The 14,523-nt window shown below is 40.1% G+C and overlaps 1 protein-coding gene across 1 annotated transcript in view; it reads right to left on the bottom strand.

Moving 5' to 3' along the window:
* Positions 1–14,523, bottom strand: part of AGBL1 (AGBL carboxypeptidase 1) — a 249,836-nt gene that overhangs the window by 201,363 nt on the left and 33,950 nt on the right. Inside the window, 5 exon segments of the mRNA XM_031505750.2 lie at positions 665–1,263; positions 2,266–2,382; positions 4,416–4,492; positions 5,399–5,564; positions 10,682–10,890. Coding sequence (XP_031361610.2) covers positions 665–1,263; positions 2,266–2,382; positions 4,416–4,492; positions 5,399–5,564; positions 10,682–10,890 — 1,168 coding nt within the window.

Below are 14,523 nucleotides of genomic sequence, written 5' to 3' on the forward strand. Positions count from 1 at the left end.
GATGGTAGAGTGATTTTCTCTCTAAATAAGATTTCTAGCTTATATATTTACTGCAGGAAGAGTTACTCTCTTAGCAATCACAAATCAGTGGTTTTAACAAATGCCATTAGTTGATCAACTCTAAAGTTTAGCATAGAATCCACGATCTTTACTGCCTGCTAATAATCCCCTAAAAAGAAATATAGTCATTGCATATAAGCCTATGTCAAGCCAAAAAAATGTAGTTATAAGAGCTTTCTCTCCCAGCACAACTTCAGAACACAGCTTCTCACTCATCTGAGCAGCTAAATAATGACAAGTCCTTTCTGAAAGGGCAAGATGGGATTTTCCCTGAAAGAGTTGGCTGGGACCAATGCTGCAAGCACTAAAGGTGGCTGAATAAATAGTAATATTGAAGGTAAAAACATCTCACAAGGACACAGAGACTTCTCCATCTCTAAAATGGACTTGTTCTCATTGGTGTTCTAACAAAGTTCACAACCCATCTTAGATTCACAACCCAGCTTACAAATTTAGGTATATTGATGAATTTATCGATCAATTGAGGCAAATATTAGGGTAGAAAAAAAGTTGTTCAATAACTTCCTGTTAGAGCCAGCACCTACATAAGCCAGTTTTGAGCCCAAGAGCTCTCAACGTGGTCACTCCATTAAAGCACAATCACCTTTGGACCCCATGCTTGCGCTCCAACACAGGCTTGCTGTAAGGGGGTGGTTGGTGACCCCAGAAATCCGGGAATGCCAGCTCTCTGTAGCCTGGGATGGACTTCACACATTTGGCCCTGGCTGCATAGAAACAAGGATTGTGGAATGGGATATCCCCTTGGTGTTTCTCCAGAAGGTGTCTAACTATATCGGAGTTCTCCAGCGTCCCTTCAGGACTAGGATTGATCAAGGCCTCACAATGAGGGTAAAACATTTTTTTGTACCAAGCAGCATCTTTTAGGAGAGAGCACAAAGCAAACACATGACTCCTGGCTGGATCTTCCTCCCCACAGAAGTCTTTAACCTGGGCTTCTTCAGCAATGTCTCTCTGTTCATCACTCTTATCCCATATGCATTGCTCCTCCTTTCTCCAGCTCTGCAATGGGACTTTGAAATCCTGTTCTGGATCTGGTCCCATCTCTGTGACACTTTGGTTTCTCCATCTGCAGTTTGGATGCTTCACAGAAGTAGCACTTGGAATGAAATGAGAGGGAGCAGAGGGAAGACTCTCAGTCCTGTCCTCCAAGCTCTTCTTTTCCTCAGACTCAAATTCAAGCTCCTTTAAATTTAAAAAGCAGAAGAAATTAAAAGAAGCTACAGACAGATTGTGCCTCCTTCCAGAGGAAACCTTTCAAGGAGGAAAAGAGGAAATATTTACACATCTCCCAAAACTGTACTCAACCAATAAAACAGCCAGAGCAAAATCAGTGCATGAAGCACCTGCCAGCATTTCTCTATCCACAAAGCTGTTTCGACAGAAATCCTCAGAAACCAAAAGGATCTGATTGGAGATGACTCACCCAAATGACTAAACCAAAACTAATCATTCAAACAAAGAAGGGAAGATATATATATATATATATATTTATATAAATGTTACAGGAGCATAAAGGTAGCCAATCTCTCATGCAAAACTCCACTCCATCCATGCAGGAGTATGATTTAATCCCATTTGGCTACTTATGGTCACAATCAGTATCACAATATTCTGTGTACATGAGATATATTAATCCAGTGATTTTCTTCAGATTCATATACGAAACAGGTTTTTCAGCCCCCCTAAATTCTAAAACTTGTAATGAGCGCAATATTCCTTTGTTTGGTGTTTTTTTTTTGTTTTTTTTTTTTTTTGCTCCAAGCATCACTAGAAAAAAATTACTTGAACTGTTCATTTCACTCAGTGGCAGTGCAATCTCCTCTTCCTTCAAACCACTAGTTGACAGTATTTGCTTTTCACATCTCATTCTGATTTTGATATTGCTGTTGAAATTGCCAGCAAGGATACAAATTATCTGACAGATTTCTCATGTGGCAATTGATTCAATTGTGCTTACTTAATCTACACCCAGACAAACGTGCATCAAACATTCCTTTCATCATTCATGATTCGCACCAATAAACTACTGCAAAAAGTCATAATCTTTGGCTTTCCAGTCCTGTAATACTTACAAATTCGCCTTTAAAATAGCTTTGTCTAGCTATTACTTGTCAATACTCCCTTTCAGATATTTCTTAAATTCTGGAATATTCACAAATAAAGGAAACTGCACTATAACCATACCTGAAAATTCTGGAAAAGTTCTGCACACAGAGCTTCATATTTTTCAAGCTCTTGCTCTGGCTGGTCAAGCACTGGCTTTGACCTCAATTTATTCACATCTGTCTCCAAGTCACAGTCCTACACAAGCAGAAGTAGAAAAGCACATGTATTACACCTGCCCCATGAGATGATCTCAACCATCAGTGAATTGAGGATAAAAACAGTATCTGAAACTTTCACAGTAGAGGGCTGATGTGCATTAATGTGCAGCCTCACCCATATCAGATGTGAGAACCAAAGCCAAACTGTGTCAAGCATTCAGCTACTACATTACAAAAAGAAAAAAAAGAAAACAACAACAACAAAAAAACCACACCAGGAAAAGTTGGAGCAAGAGGAAAGAATGGAAACATGGCATTCATGACTGGGCATTACATTACAGCAATATTCAAATAATTCAACATGTCTGTGGTCCCACCAAATGCCATCAAAGAAATTATTTGCTCCAGACAAACAGATTCATTTCCGAAGCTGTTATAAAAAGAAAAAAGTAAAATTGCCTGTATGCACCAGTGCCCACAGCATTTCAAACCCTGAGCTACACTTGGGTCACAAAGCAGAGTCTGAAGTGTTGTTTGGGCTGAGATGAAAAGGCAGTGAAGACCTGCCAGGAGCACGAGGTCAGTTGGAAAGGATTTGCCACTGAGAGCATACTGATGCATAAGAAGCTTCAAATTTTGGATGGAAAAGAATAGATGGTTGATGTGGTGATGTTTATTTTCATAGAACTCTCTGAACAGTTCCTGATGGAAGGGTAGAGCCAGGTTTCAGTTTGGTTGGTGTTGCTAGCATGCATGGATATGTGTTATGTAGCTGTGAAAATGTTTGCAAATCACATCAATACCAGCAAACATTGTGCAAAAGATCTTACACAGAATAAAAATGGAGTTAGGCTGAAAGTTCATTATCCATTCCCTGCTTGCCTTCCCTTTAGCAAGGCTTTTTTATAGGAGATATATGACCAGCAAACCAGACAAACAGTATTTAAAACTCATATTCAGAAAAAGCTCTTAGGCAAAAAAAAAAAAAAAAAGACAACCCCAAAACTGCTTACATCTACTTGGTAAATCCTTATGAATAATGAAATAGTTCAGAAGCATAGAGGAGTTGTTACTGAATGAATAACTAATTAAAGAAGGAGATAAATCCACTATGAGCCTTATTCCTAATGAGCATCTTGACGAGCTCTAATAGTCAGATAAAAACAGCCAGACAGGGGCAAGTTAGGACACTCAGATAATGTGTGGGGTTTTTTTTAACTTCCTTTTTTTACTGGGTGACATCAGTTTAATATTAGAGGAGAAAAAGACAGGGCAAGTCTTTTTCACAGAAGTCTCGATCATTTCTAATTAGGCTGTATTTGCAACATCATTTCTTTCATTTGCTTTCCCAAGACACTTTATGTGGATAAGACTTATTAGCAGCATCCACTACTTCACATTTGCATATGAGCTAGTTTGTATTTTCACAACAAAAAAGTTTGCACCCTCATCCTCAGCTGGTAGAAGTTTTTTTTTTTGCCAGTTAGGCCACTGCAGGGAGAGTGCTAAGAGAGAATTCAGAGAAATATTGAATAATTCATTGTATTATTTGTCTCTGTGCAGCAGCAAATAAAGAGGGAATATAGGTTCAAATGCACCAGCTGTGGCTTAAAATAACTAGCCTTTTCCTCAGGGTAGGTGCACAGCCCAAATATGCTCTGATATGGGAATAAAGAGAGGGTTAGCCTTTCCTAGATGATAAATCTATTTTCCCTAAATGCCATTTTCCTGGCATATGCCAAGCAGATCAAAGATCCACCATTTCTCCCTGACTGTGGATGTGATACTGAGCAGTCTCTGGAGGAATAGAGAAGTCACCAAACCTCCTCCACCCTGGGTGACAAGCATGAAATGAATAGAATAGATGCAGGACATTTTTAGTGAAAATCAGTGCATTCTCCTTTCCTTTTTTCAAGTATCCTCCTATTGTCCATGTAGTGTGTTCACGTGGGACCACAGGCACATCTACATTCTCTGCTTAGAAAGTCTTTCAGGGTGTCAAAATGGACAACAAAATGTTTTATTTTCTAGTATGTAGATAATTATGGGAACTACGCCTTGTATACCTACTTCCTCTCTACTCTCCACATCCTCATTATCCCAGTCATTTTCAGCCTCTTCCTCTCCTTCACTTTCACTGTCACCACCTGCAGAAGTAGGAAGGAGAAAAAGTAATATCCCTCTCATACCCCACAGAGAAGTATGTGTAAATTCTTCTATGTGTGCCACACAGTCCACAGCCCACCACAACCCTGATTAAAGCAAATCCCATTTGTTAATCTCATATAAATGAATTTGGCACTAATTCAGCCAGTTTTTAAAGCTCTGTTCTCTTGGACTCAAGCACTGCCTTTCAAAACCATGACAAATGTCCCTATGATATGGATCCAACTCATTTTACAAAGCAATACAGAGATTTTCTGCTTGGCTGCAATGATATTACAGGATGCTCTTAATCTGTATTATCTAGATTAGGGTGTTTTACTGCTATGATTGTTATAGTATTTCAGCATCTTCCACACAAAATTGAATGTAGCAAAAATTGCTCTGTGTATCATGGAGCCTTTTCTGCAGAGTAGCTGTCCTGCCTTTCCAGCAAGAGCTCCCATCTTTTACTCATGCAGCATGACTGCTATCTGCTTTTACTTTAGAAATGGAAAAGGATAATAATTCTTGCAATTCTTTACTGAAAAAGATGCAGGGCAGTTTTTACCCCCCAAGCAGCGAATACACAGGCACAATAATGTCTCTGTCTGCCACTGGGGAGCAATCTCCAGCCTCTGCTATACCCACTCTTCTCCTTTATTTTTTGGATAATAGAACAGGTTTTTTTTTCCTTTTCCATCTTCTCTCATTTATTCTCCAAATGGACTCTTGCAGCTTCAAGAAGCTCTGGGAGTAATTTCTTCCCTACTGAGTGACATTGTAGGTTATCAGATTAATTCTAACTGTAAACCTCAGGATTATGCCAAGTCTCCCTTCCCCAAATCCCACAGTTAATTCTCATGTCATGCTCCTTTTCCTCCTTCTGAACTCACCCTTTAGCCATTTACCTTCAGATCCCTCACATGGAGGTTCAGCACTGGCATTCCCAGGAAGAGGGAAGGAATAGGAACTTCTTACAGTCACCACAGGCAGATGCTCCTTGGGGTAGCACTTTCTCAGAATATGAGTCACAGCAGTTATGATAGGATCCAGATTTTTACAAGATAAACAGTCCTAGGAAACAAAAGAGAACTACATTAAGAATAGTCTTTTACAACAATCCTCCCTGTCATAATCTCCCAGAGTGAGAACATAATTCCCTTTACCACTCATTAGCTACTCCCATAAACAGCAGCAAAACGTCATAATATTGGTTTTCCAGTCCTATAAAATTTACAGGTTTACTCCTGAAATAGTCTTGTCTTGCTATCACTTTACAACACTCCTTTTCAAGTATTTCTTAAATTCTGGAATATTCACAAATAAAGGAAACTGCATTGTGACTGTACCTGAAAATCATGTGAACGTTCTGGACGTATGTTACTTCATACTGCTCACATTATTTCCCCTTCTTTTTTGTCACTAAAACACAACTGGAACAGCAAAACCTCAGGTTCCTGCAGTCCAGCTCTTACAGACATACAGGCTAGCATGGACCTCAGGAGACTTCCATCCCTGCACAGCACCTCGAGCTCTGCTCCAAGACCAGGAGCCAAGGTACATAAAGGAAGTGAACACAGGATACAGTAGCACTGAAGCAATATGGTTTTTAATATGGATTAAAAAATGCTTTGTGGAGCCTACGGGTATGTCTTGGCTGCCAAAGCATGCCAAAATCTGTGTTTCTGCACCTTCAGCACATCTATACCTGGAGTCATCATGCCAAAATTCACAGAGATAAAATAACAGAGTTAACACCACTATTTCAGTGTATTCAGGGTACACAATGTATTCTCAAAGAGAATACACTGCCACTGTTCTCTGTGGTTAAATCATTAGGCCCAAGAGCTATTCTGAAAGATCATTATATATTACCTAATCATAAAATAATTAATAACTGCAGGATCCCACGATTTCTACTGCTATAATCCAGAAGAGGAAATAGACATGTAAAGATTTTTTTAGAGCTCAGGTATACTTTGAAGACACAGAATATTTTGTATTTTTGTTGTGCTGTTGTGCAAGTGAGCTCCTCAGACTTTTGTTGCTAAGAAAACAAACCAAAATCCCCACAGAACTAAAGAAAGACCCCCTGAGACATCACAGAAATTATGTACATCTTCATACATCACAGTGTATGTCTTCAATATAACAGGGAGTTTAGATAAAGGAATGATAATGCTGCACAAAGGCAAAGTTCTTTAACGCCAATGGGTGCAATTCTCAGAAAACCCAGCCCTTGGATTTGCCAAATACAGCACATCCAAAGTACAGCCTCTGTCAGAGAGATTGAGTCTTAAGTGTAGTATTCTACCCAAATTCACAATTTTCACTCTGCCTCTCAGCATGTTTTCTTCAGTGGTTTGGAACAAAGACTGAGCTCATCAGAACAGGAATGCAACTTAAATAAGCAGCGTGAATATGCTACAAGGCAAAAGAGAACTATTCCAATACATTCTACTACCATTTCATAATTTTGCATCCCTGCAGTAGAGATAAAATGGAACAACCGAGAGGGGAAAACAGATATTTTGGGTCATTGTCTGACAGCCCACACTCAGCATTTGGGCTGGACAAAAAAAAAAAAAAAGCAGACAACCCAAATATTCAGCAGAACCAGGCAGAGGGCCAGAAGAATGTTAAAAAAGAACATAAAATGACCATTGGATCACAGGTCCTGCCCGAGCAACCTCATCTCCTTCTAGGAAAAGGTGACACTGTTTAGTGGTGGACTTGAGAATGCTGGGTTAATGGATTCAATCTTAAAGGCCTTTTCTAATCTAAATGATTCTGTGATAAAGTACTTGGTTATAATCAGGAACCAGAAAATGCTGTATGGGGGTTCTTTTGGTTGGGGAGGATTTTACTGTTTTCTCATGTATGATTGAACGGCATTATACGATTCAGTGGGATTAACCAGGATTCCTGTAGGGAGGCTAGAAAAAAATCATCTAAAGCTGACATGCTTACAAGACTCACTACAAGAATTTTAATATGTATTTCTGGTTCTCTGGCTGTTTGGAACTAGGGGGAGAGAAAAGAGAATTATGAAAGCATCTCTCAGGAAAGTTTTATTATGGGTAGAGCAAACACCAAGGAGAACTGATTTCTATTTCTGTTTCAATTTATTCACTCCTTCATATGGTCGCCTTTGTTTGCTTGTTATTAAAGGAAAGATTAGGAAAGTTTGTCTACATGTGGGAACAGGCTAATATTCTCAACAGTCTACTAGTTTAGTTTACTAAAACTGATCTGTTTTTGCTCAAACAGTGAATGCAGAACTTTAATTGCCTGCCTTGGGACAGCCATCTTAATTCATGGCCAAGTGAATTTAAATAGTCAAGACTGAGGCATGTTCATCCAGACAATGAACTTCAACACATGGAGTTACTCAGTGAAGCTCTTTGGAAGTCATATTTTTCTGTACAGCAAATTAGCTCACAAGTGCAAACAAGTCTTCAGATACCTTAGAGGGAATTTGTGGGACTGTTTTCATTACTGCTCATAAAGTGCTCTCAGATTCTAAAGTAACACTGTTTACAAATAGCTGAAAATGATTACATCAGTGTATTGGAAAAGTCCTTTTTACTGACACCTGGAAAGCAGACAGGAGATTGCTCTATTTAAGCTATCCCATTTATTTTATGGTGGGATAATGTGAATGAGGAAAGAGTAAATCCTTAGCTCAGAAAACTCATGTAAAGCTAACCTGGATTCAGATCTGCTTTTTAATCTCCATACAATCTTTTCTCCACTGAATCTGGAATAGAACAGATATTATGATATGTGATATATAGCGGAAAAAAAGGAGGTTTCAATATGACAGTAAGACAAAAGATAGTGATGCTGATTGATGCTCCTACTGGCAAACAGAGAGTGGAATATAGGATAATATTATCCCAGAGTAGTAGGAAAGGCTGAAGAGAAACAAGGCAAGCTTAAGAAACCAGATGGAAAAGTGATAAAATATCAAGATAACATTCCATGTAGCAGTATCTCCTAAAGCACATACAAACCTGTTTTCTTGTCTCAGGGTAGGCAGCTCTGTCAGACAGTGCTAATGTGAATATACCATTTAACTGTCAGGAAAATCTAAGTGCAGCTAGGAAAAGGGAATGGGAACAGAAAGTACTTCCTTTCCATGAATGATTTCATTATCTATATTTTTTTTTTTTTATTCCAGGTAGGAGTAGAATTCAAAACATCTCTAAATTCCCCTAAAATATCCCTAAACTATCCTCAAATTGAGTAGCAGTCACTTCTAATCTATGTGAGGTGACAGTTTTTGAACTATTGGCTCCTCCTGTAAAGAAATAAGCTTAAGGGCTATTAAAAGCTCAGGTATTTCATCTGTCCATCAGCCCAGACAATAGGCAGCCAGAAAGGTTTCATTTGAAAACCAGCCTTGTAAATCAAATTTCCACTGGAGTTTAAAACAAACCCATCTTGGCAAAACGGTTTTCAATTTAATAAATATGTGTGCAAAAGGAAAAAAAGCCAACCAACAAACCAAACACTTAAAAAGTTTCAGCAGAACTTTTCTAGCCAGATTTTAACACCTTAAAAATCTCATTAGCTGCTCAGTTTGATCCAGGTTAATCACCAGAGACAGTGGATTCCCTAAAGGCACTAAAATACTGTCCACACACAAAAAGTCCTTGTTTTCCCAATTAGGGGTTGTTTGTCTTGTCCTGTCTTCATCTCTCTTTCTTGCTGCAGCCTGTTGTCCATCTCAGGAGACAAGATTTCCCATCTTTCATTAAAATAATGAAGATCTTCATGGCAGCAGCAGCCTCAACCTCAGGTTAGATAGGGAAGAGCATGAGTGAGATCTCCTAGGGCTGCCAGACTCCTGCCAACACTTCATGTCTTGGAGAGACACTGCAAGACTGACAATATCCCAAAGAAGCACTGAGGGAATATTGAGCTTTGAATATATTAACCTTGGTTATTTCTTGATCAAGGTCTCCCTAATAGCACAGGCTGGGGAAAAAAGCAAACTGGAGGCCCCTGAAGCTGTCATTTCCACTCCACTTCTAACCTTTGGAAGGTTTAGCATTATCAGTGTTTACTGGAGCCTTAGTATGTCATTTCCTGGTTGTGCACCCAAGGTGATCCCACATACACCCTTGCCATGGAGCTGCTGCAGGCTGAGCTATCAGGAGGTGTTAGCTCAGAAAGCTTCATGGGCTGTGGGGGGCTCTTGAGAGGGAAGGAGCTGTTTCCATCCACCCCATTCACCTTTCTTCAGACCAGGGACTTCTCATTAACAGAGGCCATAATCCCTTGGGAGGTCTGCTGACTCTGGCCACCTCATCCTACCTAAAGAAAAGGTCAATTGTTCATGAGGAAAGTGAATTGAAACATTCCAGAAGTCTCCCATACACTGCTGGTTAGAAATGACTCACAGAAGAATCCCTCATGACAGCGATGGAAAGGGGGAAGAAATAAACACACTGAATCATAAGGCAATGGATTTTTTTAAGGAAGAAGGAGACAAGCTTTTCTTTCTGATGGTTCTAGAGTGAGATAATGCATAGCCAGTAAGAACAACAATGGAAACACTCGTATGGAATCACACAGGTGGTTTTCTCTAAGTTCAAAGCAAGCTAAGGAAGCATTTTGCTGAGACTGAGGAAACCCTCACTGTTCTGTGCCTGCCCTCTCTATACCTTATAGGCATCCCATCTGCAGGACCATGGCATCTTTCTTGAACTCACATTAATGTTTCACAAGTTTAAAATTTAACCTCCTGAAAAACTGTCGATGGATGTTTCTCATTAGGAAAGGCTTAGCTAAATGAGCATTTTGTTTAAAAGGCTGATTGAGTGGAATTATCTGGTTATTGTAAAGGAAAATCTCACAAAAGACCTAAGCAATTCCACTATAGAGATATTGCATAATTCTTCAAGAGAAGTCCAAGCAGGCAGCAGGATGCACAGGGAAAGAAAGGAAGTACTAAAAGCATTCACTAGAATTCCCATGTGTCTCATAGGAATTAAAAATTGTTTTAAACTGCAACATATCAGCTTTTCTATACTACTGACTGTGTAAAAGTCAAGAGATCTTAATGTAATCAGTTTTTTCATTTATATGTCCTATCCTGAATTTGTATAATGATGGAATTTCCTGCAGTGGGATGTAGAACCCAGCCCTAACCAGCTCATTTAAACACAAAAAGCACCATTTACCTGCACACTTGTGAAAAGAATCTCCATTCCCCGGGAACCAAGGAACATCTCCCTGCCCAGCTGGATGTTGGTGATGTACTTTAGGCAGAGCAGGAGACCCCTACGAATATCAATGTAGTTGTTGGAGACATCATTGCGATGCCAGTCCTGGTAGAGCCTCAGCAATTCACCCAGGTAGCCTCTGTTCACTGCCCGGCGGCTGTTTGACTCTGAAAAGGAGAGAAAAGGCTGAATTAAACTCCTTCCTGTTTGGTAATTGTGGCTACTCAGTGCTTGAGCTCAGACTTTAACACCTGCTCATTCTGGCTTAAGGGTCTCAGTTCAAAAAAAAAAAAAAATTCAATTTTTTAAAAATTTAAGACACTGATAAACATGGCCTATCTTCTTGGAACATTACATAAAAAAAAAAAAAAAACCCACCTAAAAAAACACATCAGTGTCCTGTCTGGAAATCTATCTCCTTCCAAATGCTAATAAACCTAATTCCAGTTGCAGCACCACAAGACTTCCTGAAATTACCAAAGCTCCTGAGGAGTGAGAAAAACAGAATAAAGTAAGACTAATCAACAGCAAAATCTTCACCATAGTGCTGCACTTCAGTCCTGAGAGAACACCTTGCTGAGATCAACAAATTCAAAAACCTAGTGGCTGTACAGGTCTGTCACAGCCAGAGAAATTACGTTTAACTTCTAAATGTATTCCCACAAATACCTGTATAATGAAAGCCATGAATCAAATGATACTGGGAACCCACAGTATTTAAAAATTAACAAAACACCAGCACCAGCAATAGCAGTTTGGGTTCCTTTTCTGTTGCTTCCTGGCTCCAAGATTTTAAAGGTCACATTCAGATAATGTTTAAAGGCTTTACTGCATGGGCAGGAAAATTACAAAAAATATTTAAAAAAAATAAGATTTATAAGAGTTTGTGATATAATACAAATACTGCTGAGTTTCTAAAACCCGTCCCTTCACTTACTGCATGCCTCGCCCTGGCCCTCAGGACAAACATGAATCCACACCAGACCCCAGGCTCCCTCCTTTTAAACCAACCCTGCCTAAGTTTTCCTGACTGGTCCTGACATTCCTCGCTGTGGCACGCATTAAAAGCTGTCAGGATCTCAGAAATCAACTGGGGACAGGTAGCATATGTAAGGCAGGAGCTCAGCTCTCTGAAGAGCAATCAGCACTTGCAGCTCACAGCAGATGGCTCTTGGTACCAGAGCTAGTGGGCTCCAATCCATTTCCACTTCATTAAACAAAGTGTCAGATCCTCACACCTGGAACTTTAAAGTCATCAGTGGGGATTCATGGGGCAGGAGAAGCAGCTAGAGGTTAAGTGAGAGAATAGAAAGATGCTGCCTGAAGAAAATCGGCAAGAAGAGAAGCCATGGAAGGAATAAGCAGGAAGAAGCATGGGCAGCAAACCTCAATCCCAGTGACAAAGTAGGTGGAGACATTGGAAAGGGGAAAGAAGTCACCTGAAGTTGTCTCTGTCTGCCCCTTGCAGAAGACTAGCAAACCCTTACCTGGAGAAGGGATTGGAGAGTTTTTCCTGCTACCTGGCAGGGTTAAAAAATTACTATCTGCAATTTTCTCTACCACTGGTACCAACCAGCACCTCCAGCCCAGGATGTCAACTCATTTTAATGCTGCTCTGCATCCTCACACCACCCTGCTGTCATGGCCCTGCACTGACCTGCTGGTCCCACAGCAATTCCAGTCCTACATAGCTCTTGGTCTGCAGCTCTCTAGCACTGCCCCCCCTTGCTGGTAACCACCTGCACTAACTCTGCATTCTGAGGCTCAGTGGTTGTCAGCAGGGAGAAGGTCACCCTCCTCCTCTGACCTTCACTCTCTATTTCTGTTTCCTATTTGACTCTCTGCAAGACAACTTTAATTGCTTGAGAATCCCTTATCCATCCCAATGATTTTATTCATGATTTCCTGTTAATCCTCAACCAGCTGTCATGTTTACTAACCTGCAGGATGACTAACCCCTTAAATAAGTCAATCTTCTTTGAAGAATTACTCAGGAAGCTCTGTAAAAGTCAATAAGTGTATGAAACATGACAAGAAGAACAGAGTTGGGGAGCATAAGGTAGGGACAATTTAGATCAGACTCAGAGCTTCCCTGAGCTGTTCAGGGACAGATGAAATTGGACTAGATCTAGGTTTTTATAGCCTCTAGCACACAGAGCTTGAAGTTTAAACTTTCTGTGTCAATGTCAATAGGAAGAAGGAAAAACTGAGAAGCATTGTCTGTAGAGCTTCTTGGGGAATTTGTTGGGAAAAAAAAAAATTGTCTCAAAGTATGTCTGTGATTTTTTAAGACAGATTTCCACATTTGAACCTCAGTTCCATAGGGACCAGAACACACAACTGTCCTATGCTTTAGTTTTAACACTTGCTGAAAAGCATAGAGGAAGGTGAGCAGAATAATTTTGCTGTTTCCTCACATGTTTTCTGTAGTACTTCTGTAGTACTTTCAGGATCAAAACAGTCTCTTTTCAAAATGAAGTTGAGATGGTCTATTCTGTGAGAAAGAGATGGAGAGGCAGGACTAGATTTCCCTGAACCTTTTGATCAGAAACAATGAGAATTAATTGCTGAAGGGGCAAAAAACACATTCATTTTGTTTCTCCTGTCTGATTTCATTGATTCTTCTCTGCTCTCCTGTGCTGTCAGTGGTTTTTTCTTTATTTTTTCTTTCATTTTTTTCATTTCTATAGTCAATAAAGTAGTGAATAAAAGAAAGAGGAAGTATGCCAAGATCTCCAGAAGGCAGAATGGAAAAAGGAGGCCTCCCCACCTGCCTGTGTCTGTTGGTCTCTCCATCTAGGGATGCACCAGCATGGGTATCTATCTATATTTTGGCACAAATACAGATGGTGGAAATGAATCATACAGGTACAAGCAGCACTGCACAGATTTGCAGGCAGCAAGAACCACCCCTCCTGGAGCGAGTGTGTGTGATCTTTGTGGCAAGTGGCAAAATGTCCTGTCTTTTGACCCTCTTCCTGATATTTAGTTAGGCCCTTTCCCTCTCTCTAGTTATGGTCAGCGGCCAGAGGAAATGGAAGTTTTGTTGAGGCGCGGCATGCGCTCCTCGCCGCGGCACTCCGAGCCGTGCTGGGCGGTGAGGGAAGAGAACGGGCGGCCGCTTTCCCCCGCAAGCTCTGCTGTTTCAGTTCGTGGCGCGCAGGGACAGACGAAGGCGACACGGGACTTGGGGGGGAACGAGATGGTTTTATTCCATGAGCCCCAAGACCCCGGCGGGCGGGGGGGCAAAGGTTTTATACAGAACTCAGGAGGACGGGTGTAGGAACAGTAACCAATGAGGGAATAGCAGGGGAGGAGTTTAGGGCAGAACTAACATCTGGAAGCTGAGGAGGGGGCTAGAATGAATGACAGGGAAGGTTCTAGGGAAAGGGGCAGGGAAAGGGGGGTTGGGGGGGGGAAACAGATATTAAACAAATATCAAATGAAAGAAAAACACACCACCGCATCTCCCTCTTTTACTTTACAAAAAGAAGGAGAATTTTGTGGTTTAAGCAAATTAATAAAACATGCAAATAATATAAAATCATATGATAACATTGTAAATTACTTAAAGGACATGAAAGACACATTATTGCATTTATAGGGCAGGAAGAGTAGTAACAGCTTAAATTAGACACAAGACTGCACAAAACTTGCTGTTTTGCTGTTCTGAGTAACAATTTAAAATAATGTAAATAATGTAAATAATTGAAATAGAATGAAATAATTGACAGAAATTAAACTAAAAAATTTAATTAGAATGATTAAAATTATAACTATCTAATTTGAATAAAATAATT

This window comes from Lonchura striata, chromosome 11 (genome assembly GCF_046129695.1).
Source record: "Lonchura striata isolate bLonStr1 chromosome 11, bLonStr1.mat, whole genome shotgun sequence".
In the NCBI taxonomy this organism is placed as follows: domain Eukaryota; kingdom Metazoa; phylum Chordata; class Aves; order Passeriformes; family Estrildidae; genus Lonchura; species Lonchura striata.